Source organism: Anolis sagrei, chromosome 12 (genome assembly GCF_037176765.1).
Source record: "Anolis sagrei isolate rAnoSag1 chromosome 12, rAnoSag1.mat, whole genome shotgun sequence".
Classification (NCBI taxonomy): Eukaryota; Metazoa; Chordata; class Lepidosauria; order Squamata; family Dactyloidae; genus Anolis; species Anolis sagrei.
Genome location: NC_090032.1, coordinates 15,999,698 through 16,013,906, shown reverse-complemented (window position 1 = coordinate 16,013,906; position 14,209 = coordinate 15,999,698). Strand labels below are relative to the sequence as shown.

Below are 14,209 nucleotides of genomic sequence, written 5' to 3'. Positions count from 1 at the left end.
AAAAACATTGTGTTGTTCAGAGAGATTACATGGGAAAGGGAGCCAGCAGTAGCAACGACAGATAAGGAATCGAGTGAAGAGCTAAGTAATAAGGAAGGTTCCCATGAGAACCCACCTGCACCTATGGAGATCAAAAGTCTTTGTTTACAAATCAGAGCCGAAAAAACATTGTGTTGTTCAGAGAGATTACATGGGGAAGGGAGCCAGAAGTAGCAACAGCAGATAAGGAATCGAGTGAAGAGCTAAGTAATAAGGAAGGTTCCCATGAGAACCCACCTGCACCTATGGAGATCAACAAAAGTCTTTGTTTACAAATCAGAGCCAAAAATAGATTGCGTGATTCAGAGAGACTGCATGGGAAAGTTGGGAAGCAAATTCACAGGAAAAGGAATGATTTAATGGGTGCCTATCAAACATCAAGTTGTTTTACCTTAAGGTCAGTTCAGGCAACGCTGCGTTAGTGTGAGAAGCTAAGCCTGAGTTCTCTGTTTCCTGGTTCAAGTCAAGCTTTGATTTTGGATTTAATATATCCTGGAAGTTTTTTATGTTCCTGTTCATGTAGAACTGTTAGTTGCAAGATTTAAACTGTTGTATCATGCTTAATCCTGCCTTTTTACCCTGCCTATGTATAGTTGGATTGATTGGTTATTTATTGCTGTCAATCAATGTTGTTTGAATCAGTTGAATTGCTTTCTCAACTCAATTGTTTGGCTCCACCTCTTCCTGGAGGAGGGGAGTGCTTCCCTTTTTCATTCCACCATCAGATTTTCTACTAGATAGACGTGAGTAAGAGACTTGGCTCTAAAAGCCCCTGATTAAGGTACCTCTCAGCACCAATTCTGAGGTTCTTACCCTTGAGATTTGTGCTTCATGTTCAGATCAACCTGAACGAAGTTGGGAAGTCTCAAGCGTCTTCAAACCAGTTCTTTTGGCACCAAAGGAAGACTTTGTGTCTTCAAACATAGGCCATTTGGACTGGGGTTGTGGATTGCTCTGGCATTCACAGCCATTGAGAAAAAGGGACCTGGAAAAGCTTCTCAGCTGCAAAACTCCTTGGACCCAAGACAACCAGAGACTGTAATGTATGTTTTCCTCCACCCCTTTGAAACTTCCAGCTTATTGCCTTAAAGAGATAACTCTTTGTGAACAATAAAACCTATTTTGAGTTATCTACAGTGTTTGGGTCTTTGGGAGTTCCAGTTTCCTAAAGGAGGGCAAGAAGCAACCCCCTGGGAAAAGATGTCACGTCCATACCTCTTTCACTAAGAGTTATAGCCCCCAGGCACGATGGCACAGAAGCTCTAAATTCTGCTTTTTTGTCATGTCAGGAGCGACTTGAGAAACTGCAAGTCGCTTCTGATGTGAGAGATTTGGCCGTCTGCAAGAACGTTGCCCAGAGGACGCCCGGATGTTTTTGATGTTTTTACCATCCTTGTGGGAGGCTCCTCTCATGCCCCCGCATGAGGAGCTGGAGCTGATAGAAGGAGCTCATCCGTGCTCTCCCCGGATTGGAACCTGCGACCTCTCGGTCTTCAGTCCTGCCGGCACAGGAGTTTAACCCACTGCGCCTCTTGGTGGATGTCATCCTCACCTGCTGTTGATCTGTGTCTTCTCAGTGAGGGATCCTGGCCGGTGCATCCGCATGATCTGGTCAGGGGTGATCCCAGTCTGGCTGACCGACAGCATCCGGTAGCAGGCCTCTGTGTTGGCGCTGTCCGAGAAGTGAGCAGGCATACCTCGAAAGAGCTGCTGTTCTGCACCTGACTCAGAAGAAAAAGGAGGAAGGGTCTTACAAAGGCTAGTACATTAGACCTGCCTTCTTGCAGCTGGACGATTTATAGTTTGCCCCAAGTTGCACAACTGATTACTCCCAGGTCAAGATTTCCTGGAGAGAGACATCTCCTCTGCATGAGGCACAAGTGTGCAATGTGAAATGATGAGCAGAGAGCAAGTCCATGTTACATTCAGAGCTTGGACAGTATATTCATTTTAGGCTACAACTTGATGCTGTACCCAACGCAGGGGCGGCTCAACCATTACGCAAAGTAAGCCTTTACAGTATAGTTGATTTTGCCCAGGGGCGCTCTTGAGGCGCTCTTGGGGGAAAATAGACCTTGACATATGCAAGTTGTAGTTACTGGGATGTATAGTTCACCTACAATCAAAGAGCATTCTGAACTCCAGTGATGGAATTGGACCAAATATGGCACACAGAACTCCCACGACAAACAGAAAATATATATAAGTGATTGGTTGGGGGGGGGGGGGCAAAATATTGTTTGCTTACCATTGAAAATTACCTAGGGCCGCCTCTGGCCACAGTCCTTCCAACAAAGGATTTCCCCAGGCAGGAAGCAGCCAAGCTTTGGAGCTGCAAAGCTATTCAATGCTAATCAAGGTGGCCAATTGCAATTTACGAGGCCATAATAATCTCCAGCAAGCATGCAAAGAATGAGGAAGTACTTCATCAGTGCCACAAATGGTCGGTGAAGGGACAGCTCCCCTGGTGGCCAGAATACCCTCAAGAAAAAGCTGGAATGTTAAATTGCCTCTGCGTGTCTGTCTATATATGTTGTGTGACTATGGCATTGACTGTTTGCCATGTATATGTACATTGTAATCCGCCCTGAGTCCCTTGCGGGGTGAGAAGGGCGGAATATATATACTATAAACAAACAAACAAACAAACAAACAAATAAATAAGGTGTTAGCTGGCCCTGATTGTTTCCTGTCTGGAATTCCCATTTTCCGATCCAAGGATTCCGCCAGGCAGGAAGCAGCCAGGTAAGGCCATTAAATGCTAATCAAGGCAACCAACTGCAACATTCAAATAGATCAGAGTTCTTTCTCTCACTCTGGACATTTATTATTTATTTATTTATTTATTTATTTATTTATTATTTACAGTGTACACATATATGGCAAACATTCAATGCCAATTTTTGACATACAAACATATACAGACACACACAGAGGCTATTTAATTTTTTTCTGGCCGCAAAGGTAGCTGTCGCTTTCCTCGACAATCTGCGACGCTGATGAAGCACTTCCGCATTCCCCGCATGCTTCCCCGCTGGAATGCTTTGCTGGTGTCTTCTTTATGGCCTCATAAATCAGTTAATTTAGCCTCCCCACACTTTTAAGGTGGTACCTCATTTTCCTACTTGACAGATGCAACTGTCTTTCGGGTTGCAAAGGTCGACAACAGGCTACACACAATTGGTTGAAAACCTACTCCAACCCAGGTTGGCTTCGAACTCATGATCTTTTTGGTCAGAGTACTCTTAATGCAGCTGACACTCAGCCAGCTGCGCCACAATCCCGGATATATATATTCTACAGATATATATAAAACCCCACTTGCCTAATTTCCAACAGATCTCACAACCCCTGAGGATGCCTACCATAGATGTGAGCAAAACGTCAGGAGAGAATGCTTCCGGAACATGGCCAGACAACCCGGAAAACTCATAGCAACCCACTATCTTTCCATATTCCTGAATGCCCCTGTTAACTCACTTGCTGGCAGCCGAACTCCAGTCAAGTCGTAGCTTTCTGCCTGGATCCCATCCTTTTCCTTCTGCTTCCGCTTGTCCTTCTGTTCTGGAGGCCATAGCAACGATAGCTCTTCGTAATGGCGGATACCTGTGAAAGGAGAGTCCAAGGAGAGCTATATTTACCCGTGGCAGGATTTCCGTGGCCGTATCCACCAGTATCTTTTCTTAGTCCTATCTTAAGAGAGCAATCTGACTTCCATGTTAATCACCAGCAGCAGTAGATCTTATCAATCGAAGTGTTGGCAGTTCGAAGCCCGGGTTGGGGTGAGCACCCAACCTTCAGCCCAGCTGACTGTCCACCTATGAGCCCCCAGTGGCGCAGTGGGTATACAATCCCACACTACTGCTCGCCTCAACGCTCTGTCATTGGAGTATATGCAGGGGCGGCTCATCCAATACACAAAGTAAGCGGTCGCAGAACACTTTTTTTGCCAGGGGTGCAGAGGTGCCTCTGTAAATGCCCCTCGACTGCAACTTGAGGAGCGCCCCCTCAGGTCACAACAGCCCTAGCAGTCCGGGGGGAGCCTCGGCTTTCTTGCCTCGCTGCCGGGTGATCCTCTTCCCAAAGGGGCCGAGCCCTTGAGCCTCGCCTAGCCCCTCTCATTCCTGCTTCACCTGGCCACCGGGTGCGTGCACAGAGCCGGCGCTCAATCGTTCTCTGCGTTCAATCCCTTCCCCATGAGCAGCTCCCTTTCCCGATCCCCCGGCGCTCCACCCACCTCCTCTCCTCTCCCCAATCTGCGGGTGGGCCAAGGGGCGGAGCCGCCACGCCTGGCCCGCTTCGGGTCTGGAGGCCTGTCTGAAGACCCCAGCATGCGCACTGAAAGTCGCCTCTTCTCCTGATTTTCTCTTCATCCATTGGGACCAAGAGAGAGAGAGAGCCCTCCAGCTGGAGGTATCTCCCACCTCCGCTCCCTCTTTTGTTTTTGCGCCTACCTTCAGGAAAGGTGGGCATCTCCACCTCTCTCTCTCTCTCTCTCTCTTGGTCCCAATGGCTGAGGAGAAAGTCAGGAGAAGAGGTGACTTTTGTTGCACACGCCGGGGTTTTCAGGCACTCCTCCGGACCCAAAGCGGGCCAGGCAAGGGAGCAAGTGCGGCAAGTGTAGTTACTGGGATGTATAGTTCACCTACAATCAAAGAACATTCTGAACTCCTCCAGTGATGGAATTGAACCAAATATGGCACACAGAACTCCCACGACAAACAGAAAATATATATCAATGATTGGTTGGGGGGGAGGGGTGCCAAAATACTGTTTGCTTACCGTTGAAAATTACCTAGGGTATGTCGCTTGTAATTGGAGTATAAGTCAATAACAAACATATATTCCTTCAGTTTGGATGTTTACTCACCAAGCACCTTGCAAATATCGGCAACGGTGCGGAAGACAGGTTGGGCAAAGTTAGCCCGGACACGGACAGTGCATCGGTTTGGTAGCGAAAGAAGCACCGGTTTGTGTTGCGAAGTGAAGCGGAGTTTGGCATCGGCCAAAATCCCATATTTATCCAGGCTCCAGTTTGTCTTCAGCAGCCACAGCTTCTTCTGTTCCCACCACAAGGCGTGGTCTGACCAGTCCCTCTGGAGATCTGGAGGAAAGGAGGAAGAAACACAGGGTGGCATATCTTCCAGAGGTGAAAACTGAGACGTATGTGGCCAAGCATCACCTGAATATGGTCAAGATTTAAAGATTTAAAATCTATATAAATAAAAATGTAATGTTTGTTTGTGGGATTAACAGAACTCAATAACCACTGGACGAATTGACACCAAATTTGGACACAAGACACCTAACAACCCAATGTATGTCCTTCACTCAAAAACATTGATTTCATAGAATCATAGACTCATAGAGTTGGAAGAGACTTCCAGTCCAACCCCATTCGGCAAGAAGCAGGAATATTCCATTCAAAGCACCCCCGACAGATGGCCATCCAGCATCTGTTTAAAAGCTTCCAAAGAAGGAGCCTCAACCACACTCCTGGGCAGAGAGTTCCACTGCTGAATGGCTCTCACAGTCAGGAGTTACAGATGGATGGGAATTTCTCAAGAGTGAAATACTCAAGGCACAATTGCAAACTGAGAAAAAATAGGACAAGTGCAAAGAAGCCAGAATGGATGTCCAAAGAACTTCTAACTGTGCTAAAACACAAAAGAGACATGCACAAGAAGTGGAAAAAGGGCGAAATCACCAAAGAAGAATTCAAACAAATAGCCAACACCTGTAGGGAAAAGGTCCGCAAGGCTGGGCACCACAATTGAAGAAAGATATTGACAAGCTGGAATGTGCCCAGAGGAGGGCGACTAAAATGATCAAGGGTCGGGAGAACAAGCCCTATGAGGAGCAGCTTAAGGAGCTGGGCATGTTTAGCCTGGAGAAGGCTAAGAGGAGATATGATAGCCATGTATAAATATGTGAGAGGAAGCCACAGGGAGGAGGGAGCAAGCTTGTTTTCTGCTTCTCCTCATAGGGCTTGTTCCCCAGACTCTTGATCCTTTGAGTCGCCCTCCTCTGGACACATTCCAGCTTGTCAATATCTCTCTTGAATTGTGGTGCCCAGAATAGGACACAATATTCCAGGTGTGGTCTAACCAAGGCAGAATAGAGCATGGGGAGCATGACTTTCCTAGATCTAGACACTATGCTCCTCTTGATGCAGGCCAAAATCCTATTGGCTTTTTTTGCCGCCACATCACATTGTTGGCTCATGTTTAACTTGCTGTCCGCGAGGACTCCAAGATCTTTTTCACATGTCCTGCTCTCGAGCCAGGCATTGTCCCCCATTCTGTCCCTTTGCATTTCCTTTTTTTCTGCCTAAGTGGAGTTTCTTGCCTTTGTCCTTGTTGAACTTCATTTTGCTAGTTTTGGCCAATCATCTCTCTAATCTGTGAATCCCGCTCCTGTCCTCTGGAGTCTTGGCTCTCCCTCCCAATTTGATGTCGTCTGCAAACTTGATGATCCTGCCTTTTCACCCTTCACCTAAATCATTAATAAAGATCCTGAACAGGACCGGGCCCAGGAGGGAACCCTGCGGCATTCCAGGAAGGAAAGCAGAGGGACGGGTCCAGGAAACGCCTGTGTCCATCTGACTCGTCCATCTGACTGTGTGAATGGAGCAGAGTGACTCAGCTAAGGCGTTGTGGTCAACCCTTCCCTCGGTGGATTTCTGGCAGCACTCCGATTAGCCACCAACCTCCAAGCCATGTCATAACTGGGGATTATAGTAATCCCTCTCTCCTGGCTGACAACCAGGCCCGTAGCCAAGCCAAGCTAGTCACTCCTAGGGTGCATCTACAGCAGGTATGAGTGAACTTGGGCCCTCCAGGTGTTTTGGACTACAACTCCCACAATTTGTAACAGCCTCAGCCTCTTTCCTTTCCCCCCTCTTCTGAGGGAGAAAGGAAGGGGCCTGAGGTTGTTAGGAATTGTGGGAGTTGTAGTCCAAAACACCTGGAGGGTACAAGTTGCCCCAGGCCTGCTGTAGATGCACTCCTGGCCTTCCACGCAAAACCTTCCACATACTATTTCCTTTAAAGAAAAGGAGATACAGGGAATGGACATGGACAACAAAATCAAAATCAGCTTATTTGCGGACGATATGCTTTTGACAGTCAGAAATCCAGCTAGGACACTAGATCAGATCAATCTACATTTTTGAGTTCATTGTTAATTACTATTATTGGTTGTTAATGACCATGGTTAATAATGTCACATGACAAAGCTGGGGAGATCATTCGGAGTTTCGGACTGAGGTGTTATCTCTACGCAGATGATGTCCAGATCTGTCACTTCTTCTCACCTGTCACCAAGGAGGCTGTTCAGATCTTGAACCGGTGTCTAGCCGCTGTGTCGGACTGGATGAGAGCTAACAAATTGGAACTGAATCCAGACAAGACAGAGGTCCTACTGGTCAGTCGTAAGGCTGAACAGGGCATAGGGTTACAGCCTGTGCTGGACAGGGTTACACTCCCCCTGAAGACGCAAGTTCGCAGCTTGGGAGTGATCCTGGACTCATCGCTGAGCCTGGAACCCCAGGTCTCGGCGGTGGCCGGGAGAGCTTTTGCACAATTAAAACTTGTGCACCAGTTGCGCCCGTACCTTGGGAAGTCTGATCTGGCCACAGTGGTCCACGCTCTTGTTACATCCCGAATAGACTACTGCAACACACTCTACGTGGGGTTTCCCTTGAAGACTGTTCGGAAAGTTTAACTGGTCCAGCAAGCGGCAGCCAGATTACTCACCGGAGCGTCATTCAGGGAGCACACCCCCCCCCCCCTGCTGTGTCAGCTCCACTGGCTGCCGGTTCAGTTCCGAGCACAATTCAAGGTGCTGATTTTGACCTACAAAACCCTGTATGGTTCCGGTCCAGTGTATCTTTCTGAACACATCTCCCTCTACATCCCACCCCGGAGTTTGAGATCAAGGTGCTGGTTCTGCATCTCCCTCTACATCCCACTCCGGAGTTTGAGATCATCTGGGGAGGCCCTGCTCTCGACCCCACCGCTATCACAAGTGAGGTTGGTGGGGACGAGGAGCAGGGCCTTCTCAGTGGTGGCCCCTCACCTGTGGAACTCACTCCCGCGGGGAAATTAGGGCATCAACATCCCTCCTCTCCTTCAGGAGGAAAGTAAAGACGTGGTTGTAGGACCAGGCCTTTGGGCAATCTGACAACTAGATAAGGTCAAACAGACAATTAGGACTGACAGGACTGACAATTGTGGAAATGGAATTTGGACTATGAGATAGCGAATGCTGACCGTCAATGAGGAGTAATTGGGTTTGTATTGGTTTTATTGGTTTTATTGTTGTAATGCAGGAATGGTTGTTCAACTGTTAATTGATGCTATTTGTTTTATTACTGTTATGAGATGCTGGCATCGAATTGTGCCTTTGTAAGCCGCCCTGAGTCCCCTTCGGGGTGAGAAGAGTGGGGTAGAAGTAACCGAAATAAAGAAGTAATAAATAAATAAACTTTGGACAGACCGGGATCCCCACAACCTTGCAGAGTGCAATGGCTTCTTCCAAGCTTTGTGTGAACAAGGAAAAGCAATCATGGGAAAGACCTTGGCAGACTTACTTAACTTATCCACGATCTGGAGCATGACGCCTCCGATATGCATGCTGCCCGAGACCCGGAGTGTGACCGGATCGGCATCTGGCCCCAAGTCTTCCACAAAGGCATTGAGCTCCCAAGAGTCGTCAATGTATTCCCCAGTCGCCGTTTTCAGACCAGCCATGATGAGCCCTAGGGAGACCAAAGAGTTGTTGCTGTTGTTGTTATGTTTATTTATATCCTGTTTTTTCTCTCCACAAAGGAGACTCAAAGCGCCTTTCGGTCTCCCTCGTCATTGTCATCTGGAACGTGAGGAAGAGGAAGGCTCGTCAAGCCTGTGGTGTAATGTAAAATAAATCACGTGTAGTTCCCGTTTTATCAGCTCAAACACTGCCTTGCCAGAGAAAGAAAATATTCCACACAGGTGAACAACAAAGAACAAGTAGTTTACTCTTTGTCGTTCAGAACAACATATGCACAATGTGATCAGTTACATCAGCTGACATCATGTCCTTTTATGAGAGACTTCCTGGAGGGTCGCTCCCAGTTGATGAAGCTGGGAAATACCTGCTCGGACCCGTGACCTTTGACCTGTGGGGTCCCGCAAGGTTCCATTCTATCCCCCATGCTTTTCAATATCTACATGAAACTGCTGGGTGAGGTTATCCGGAGTTTTGGAGTTGGGTACCATCTATACGCAGATGACACCCAACTCTATTACTCATTTCCACCGAATTCCAAGGAAGCCTCCCAGACCTTGAACCAGTGTCTGACGGCTGTGATGGACTGGATGAGGGCTAACAGGTTGAAGCTTAATCCAGACAAGACAGAGGTCCTCCTGGTCAGGAGATACAGGGAATGGGCATGGACAACAAAATCAAAATCAGCTTATTTGCGGACGATATGCTTTTGACAGTCAGAAATCCACCCAATACCCCGGGGCCGACCGGGGTGTTGGGTGGCAACCTGTGCTCGATGGGGTTACACTCTTCCTGAAGGCACAGGTCCGTAGCTTGGGGGTCCTCCTGGACTCAATGCTGTCGCTTGATGCTCAGGTGTCAACGGTGGCCAGGAGGGCCTTTGCACAACTCAAACTTGTGCACCAGCTGCGACCATACCTCGTGAAGTCTGACTTGGCCAGGGTGGTCCATGCCTTGGTTACATCCAAACTAGACTACTGCAATGCGCTCTATGTGGGGCTGCCCTTGAAGACGGTCTGGAAGTTTCTCCCTCAGCCGTTTAAGCTTCTGAGGGGGGAAGGAAGGGGCCTGGGGTTGTTAGGAATTGTGGGAGTTGTAGTCCAAAACACCTATAGGGTCCAAGTTGCCCCAGGCCTGCTGTAGATGCACTCCTAGCCTTCCACACAAAACCTTCCACATACTATTTCCTTTAAAGAAAAGGAGATACAGGGAATGGACATGGACAACAAAATCAAAATCAGCTTATTTGCGGACGATATGCTTTTGACAGTCAGAAATCCAGATAGGACACTAGTACAACGGGCGCCAGCCAGGCTCCTTACTGGAGCAAACTATAGGGAGCATACAACACCCCTATTAAAACAGCTTCACTGGCTGCCGATAAGTTGCCGAGCCAAATTCAAGGTGCAGGTCATGACCTATAAAGCCCTAAACGGTTTGGGCCCCGCCTATTTCCGCAATCGCATCTCTTTCTATGAACCGGCGCGACCTCTAAGATCTTCCGGGGAGGCCCTCCTCTCGGTCCCACTACCGTCTCAAGCGCGGTTGGTGGGGACGAGAGAGAGGGCCTTCTCAGTGGTGGCCCCCCATCTCTGGAATGCCCTTCCAAGGGAAATAAGGCAACAATCTTTATGCTTATATTTTGTTTTGTTAATCTTATCGTTATGTTGTTTTTACTTTGTATGTTTTGTGATGTCACCTGGGAATTGCTCTGAGTCCCCTCGGAGAAATGGAGCAGTATATAAATAATAATAATAATAATAATTATTATTATTATTATTATTATTAAAATGGTCTTTCTTTTGACCAGTTCATGAAGCAAGAGCACACTTCAAACTGTGTGTCTCTCTCCTTCTATCTTCAAACTGCCTCTCTCTGGACTTGCATAGCACAAGCCTGAACAAAAACGTAACAGTATTCAAAAGTCTCAGGCTCAGCCATCTCCCCAAGAATTGCCTGATCAATCAGCTTCATGCGTCTTATTTTACAGTTGACACACACACATTAACTGATGTTTTAGAAGCCCCCAATGGTGCAATAGGTTAAACCAGGCATCCTCAAAATGTGGCCCTCCAGCTGTTTGGGCCTTCAACTCCCAGAACTCCTGACGACTGAACAAGCTCATTCGGGCTTCTGGGAGATGGAGGGTCACAGTTTGAGGATGCCTGGGTTAAACTTGGACTGATCGGTCAGAGGTTCAAAACCAGGGAGAGTGTGGATGAGCTCCCTCTGTCAGCTCCAGCTCCCCATGTGGGGACATGAGAGAAGCCTCCCACAAGGATGGTAAAACATCAAAACATCTGGGCATCCCCTGGGTAACGTCCTTGCAGACGGCCAAGAAGTGACTCTGTTGAGCTTCTATCCAATGCTGATGTGGTCTATCCAATGCAATTTTCGGAACCAGCACCCCACATGACCAAGCCGAATCTAAAGCTGACCAAAAACAGATTCGTAACGCTTTTTTTGGTACTAATATTGAAGAGTAGCCCATGGTCAAAGTGGTGCCTGATAAAAAAAAAAGGTTGGGAACCACTGCTGACTGTAAACAGGGCCAAAAATGATAATATGTTCGAATCCTTTTTGGGAGAGTATTCACTAACCTATGTGTAAGGCTCCCTCTTACAATGCTAATCGGGGGGTGATTAATTCTACTTTGTAGAATTAATTCTGATTGGATCTGAAGGTAGACAAGAAAATGAGTCATCCCGGGTCAGTCATATTGATAGTCTTCGTTGCCTTTGCTGTTACATCTTTACTGTCCTACTAAGACTTTACTTTCTAGAGCAGTGGCTCCCAACCTTTTTTTGACCAAGGACCACTTGGACCAGGGAGCACTCGGACCAGGGACCATTCAAACGGTTCCGGCCCAAAATACCTTGCGAACCGCATCTCGGCCTACGAGCCCACGAGGACCTTTAGATCATCTGGGGAGGCCCTTCTCTCGGTCCCGCCTGCCTCACAGGCACGCCTGGCGGGGACGAGAGAGCGGGCCTTCTCGGTGGTGGCCCCCCAGCTATGGAACTCCCTCCCTGCTGAAATCAGACAGGCGCCTTCCCTCATGGCCTTCCGCAGGGGCCTGAAAACCTGGCTCTTCGAAAAGGCCTTCAACTAAGTGCTATGTTTTTGGAATGACCACCGGAATGGACTATGACTACGAGATTGATTATGACCCCAAACTAGACGAAGCGGATTTTTAGTTTAATTAGTTGTTGTATTAGTAAGATGTTGTGTTGTGGTCTTGATCTATTGTAAATTGTTGTCTTTTCCATGTTCTGTACACCGCCACGAGTCGCCCTCGGGCTGAGAGTGGCGGTTAACAAGTGCAAATAATAAATAATAATAAATAAATAAATTCAGATCAGGGACCACTCAGACCAAGGAGCACTCGGACCAGGGACCACTCGGACCAGGGACACTTGGACCAGGGACCACTCAGATCAGGGACCACTCAGACCAGGGACACTCGGACCAGAGACCATTCAGATCAGGGACACTTGGACCAGGGACCACTCAGACCAGGGACACTCGGACCAGGGACCATTCAGATCAGGGACCACTCAGACCAGGGACACTCGGACCAGGGACCATTCAGATCAGGGACCACTCAGACCAAGGAGCACTTGGACCAGGGACCACTCAGACCAGGGACCACTCAGACCAGGAACCACTTGCACCAGGGACCACTCGGACCAGGGACACTTGGACCAGGGACCACTCAGATCAGGGACCACTTGCACAAAGGACCACTCAGACCAGGGACCACTTGCACAAGGGACCACTCAGACCAGGGACCACTCAGACCAGGGACACTCAGACCAGGGACCACTCAGACCAGGGACCACTTACACCAGGGACCACTCAAACCAGGGACACTTGCACAAGGGACCACTCAGACCAGGGACCACTTGCACCAGGGACCACTCAGACAAGGGACACTTGGACCAGGGACCACTCGGATCAGGGACCACTCAGATCAGGCACCACTTGCACAAGGGACCACTCAGACCAGGGACACTTGGACCAGGGACCACTCAGACCAGGGACCACTCAGATCAGGGACCACTTGCACAAGGGACCACTCAGACCAGGGACCACTCGCACCAGGGACCACTCGGATAAGGGACACTTGGACCAGGGACCACTTGAACCAGGGTCCACTCAGATCAGGGACCACTTGCACAAGAGACCACTCAGACCAGGGACACATGGACCAGGGACCGCTCAGACCAGGGACACTTGAACCAGAGACCACTCAGATCAGGGACCACTTGCACCAGGGACCACTCAGACAAGGGAGATTTGGACCAGGGACCACTCGGATCAGGGACCACTCAGACCAGGGACCACTCGGACAAGGGACCACTCAGACCAGGGACCACTTGCACCAGGGACACTTGGACCAGGGACCACTCAGATCAGGGACCACTCAGACCAGGGACCACTCAGACCAGGGACCACTTGCACCAGGGACCACTCAGACCAGGGACTACTTGCACCAGGGACCACTCAGACAAGGGACAATTGGACCAGGGACCACTGGGCCAGGGACCACTCAGACCAGGAACCACTTGCACCAGGGACCACTCAGACCAGGGACACTCGGACCAGGGACCACTCAGATCAGGGACCACTCAGACCAGGGACCACTCAGACCAGGGACCACTCAGACCAGGGACCACTCAGATCAGGGACCACTCAGACCAGGGACCACTCAGATCAGGGACCACTTGGACCAGGGACCACTCAGATCAGGGACCACTCAGACCAGGGACCACTCAGACCAGGGACCACTTGGACCAGGGACCACTCGGACCAGGGAAACCCATAATCCAGCCACATCCTAAAGGCTAGAGGCCTGCCCTAGAGTGAGAAGGAACTCCCCATCCCATGATGCACAGGACCTTGAAGAAAGCAGGAGCCAACCCAACGTACCTTCAACCCAAAGTCCTCCTTGGATGGAGCTGTGGACCAGAAAGTGAGCCCAGCTTCCTTTTCGCTTGGGTCGTTTCCACAGGGCACTCGCCTCTGCTCCGGGTTTAGGCGTTCCTCCCCGCTTATCAACTTCCTCCCTTGCGGGTGACACATAGGCGCACACATACAACGGAACTGCCACTTGCTCAAAAGTGGAAGTCTCTGTATGCAACTTCGTGTTTGCATGTGGCAGGAAGTGGAGCGCGCCGATCGGGCGGCGAGCCAAAGTTGCACTTGCAAGGTTTATCTTGTGAACTTTATGGCTTTTTCTGACCAACACCTCTCTACTTCTCTCACATACACACATAAGAGCATACACATAAGAGCATACTCTCCCCAAAAACACACAAACACATAACCTTCCTAACGCCGTGACCACTGAATACGGTTCCTCATGGGTGGTGACCCCCAACCATAACATTATTTTGGT

The 14,209-nt window shown here is 49.1% G+C and overlaps 1 protein-coding gene across 1 annotated transcript in view; it reads right to left on the bottom strand.

Annotated features, from left to right (window-relative positions):
• The window catches only part of FERMT3 (FERM domain containing kindlin 3), a 29,425-nt gene extending 15,517 nt beyond the window's left edge, over nucleotides 1–13,908 (bottom strand). Inside the window, exons 1-5 of the mRNA XM_060758431.2 lie at nucleotides 13,741–13,908; nucleotides 8,633–8,800; nucleotides 4,910–5,143; nucleotides 3,520–3,645; nucleotides 1,592–1,760 (exon numbers count right to left, since the gene is read on the bottom strand). Of these exons, the coding sequence (XP_060614414.2) occupies nucleotides 1,592–1,760; nucleotides 3,520–3,645; nucleotides 4,910–5,143; nucleotides 8,633–8,792 (689 nt within the window). The 5' untranslated portion in view covers nucleotides 8,793–8,800; nucleotides 13,741–13,908. The remainder of the gene's footprint in view (nucleotides 1–1,591; nucleotides 1,761–3,519; nucleotides 3,646–4,909; nucleotides 5,144–8,632; nucleotides 8,801–13,740) is intronic.
• Between the last annotated feature and the right edge of the window lie 301 nt (nucleotides 13,909–14,209).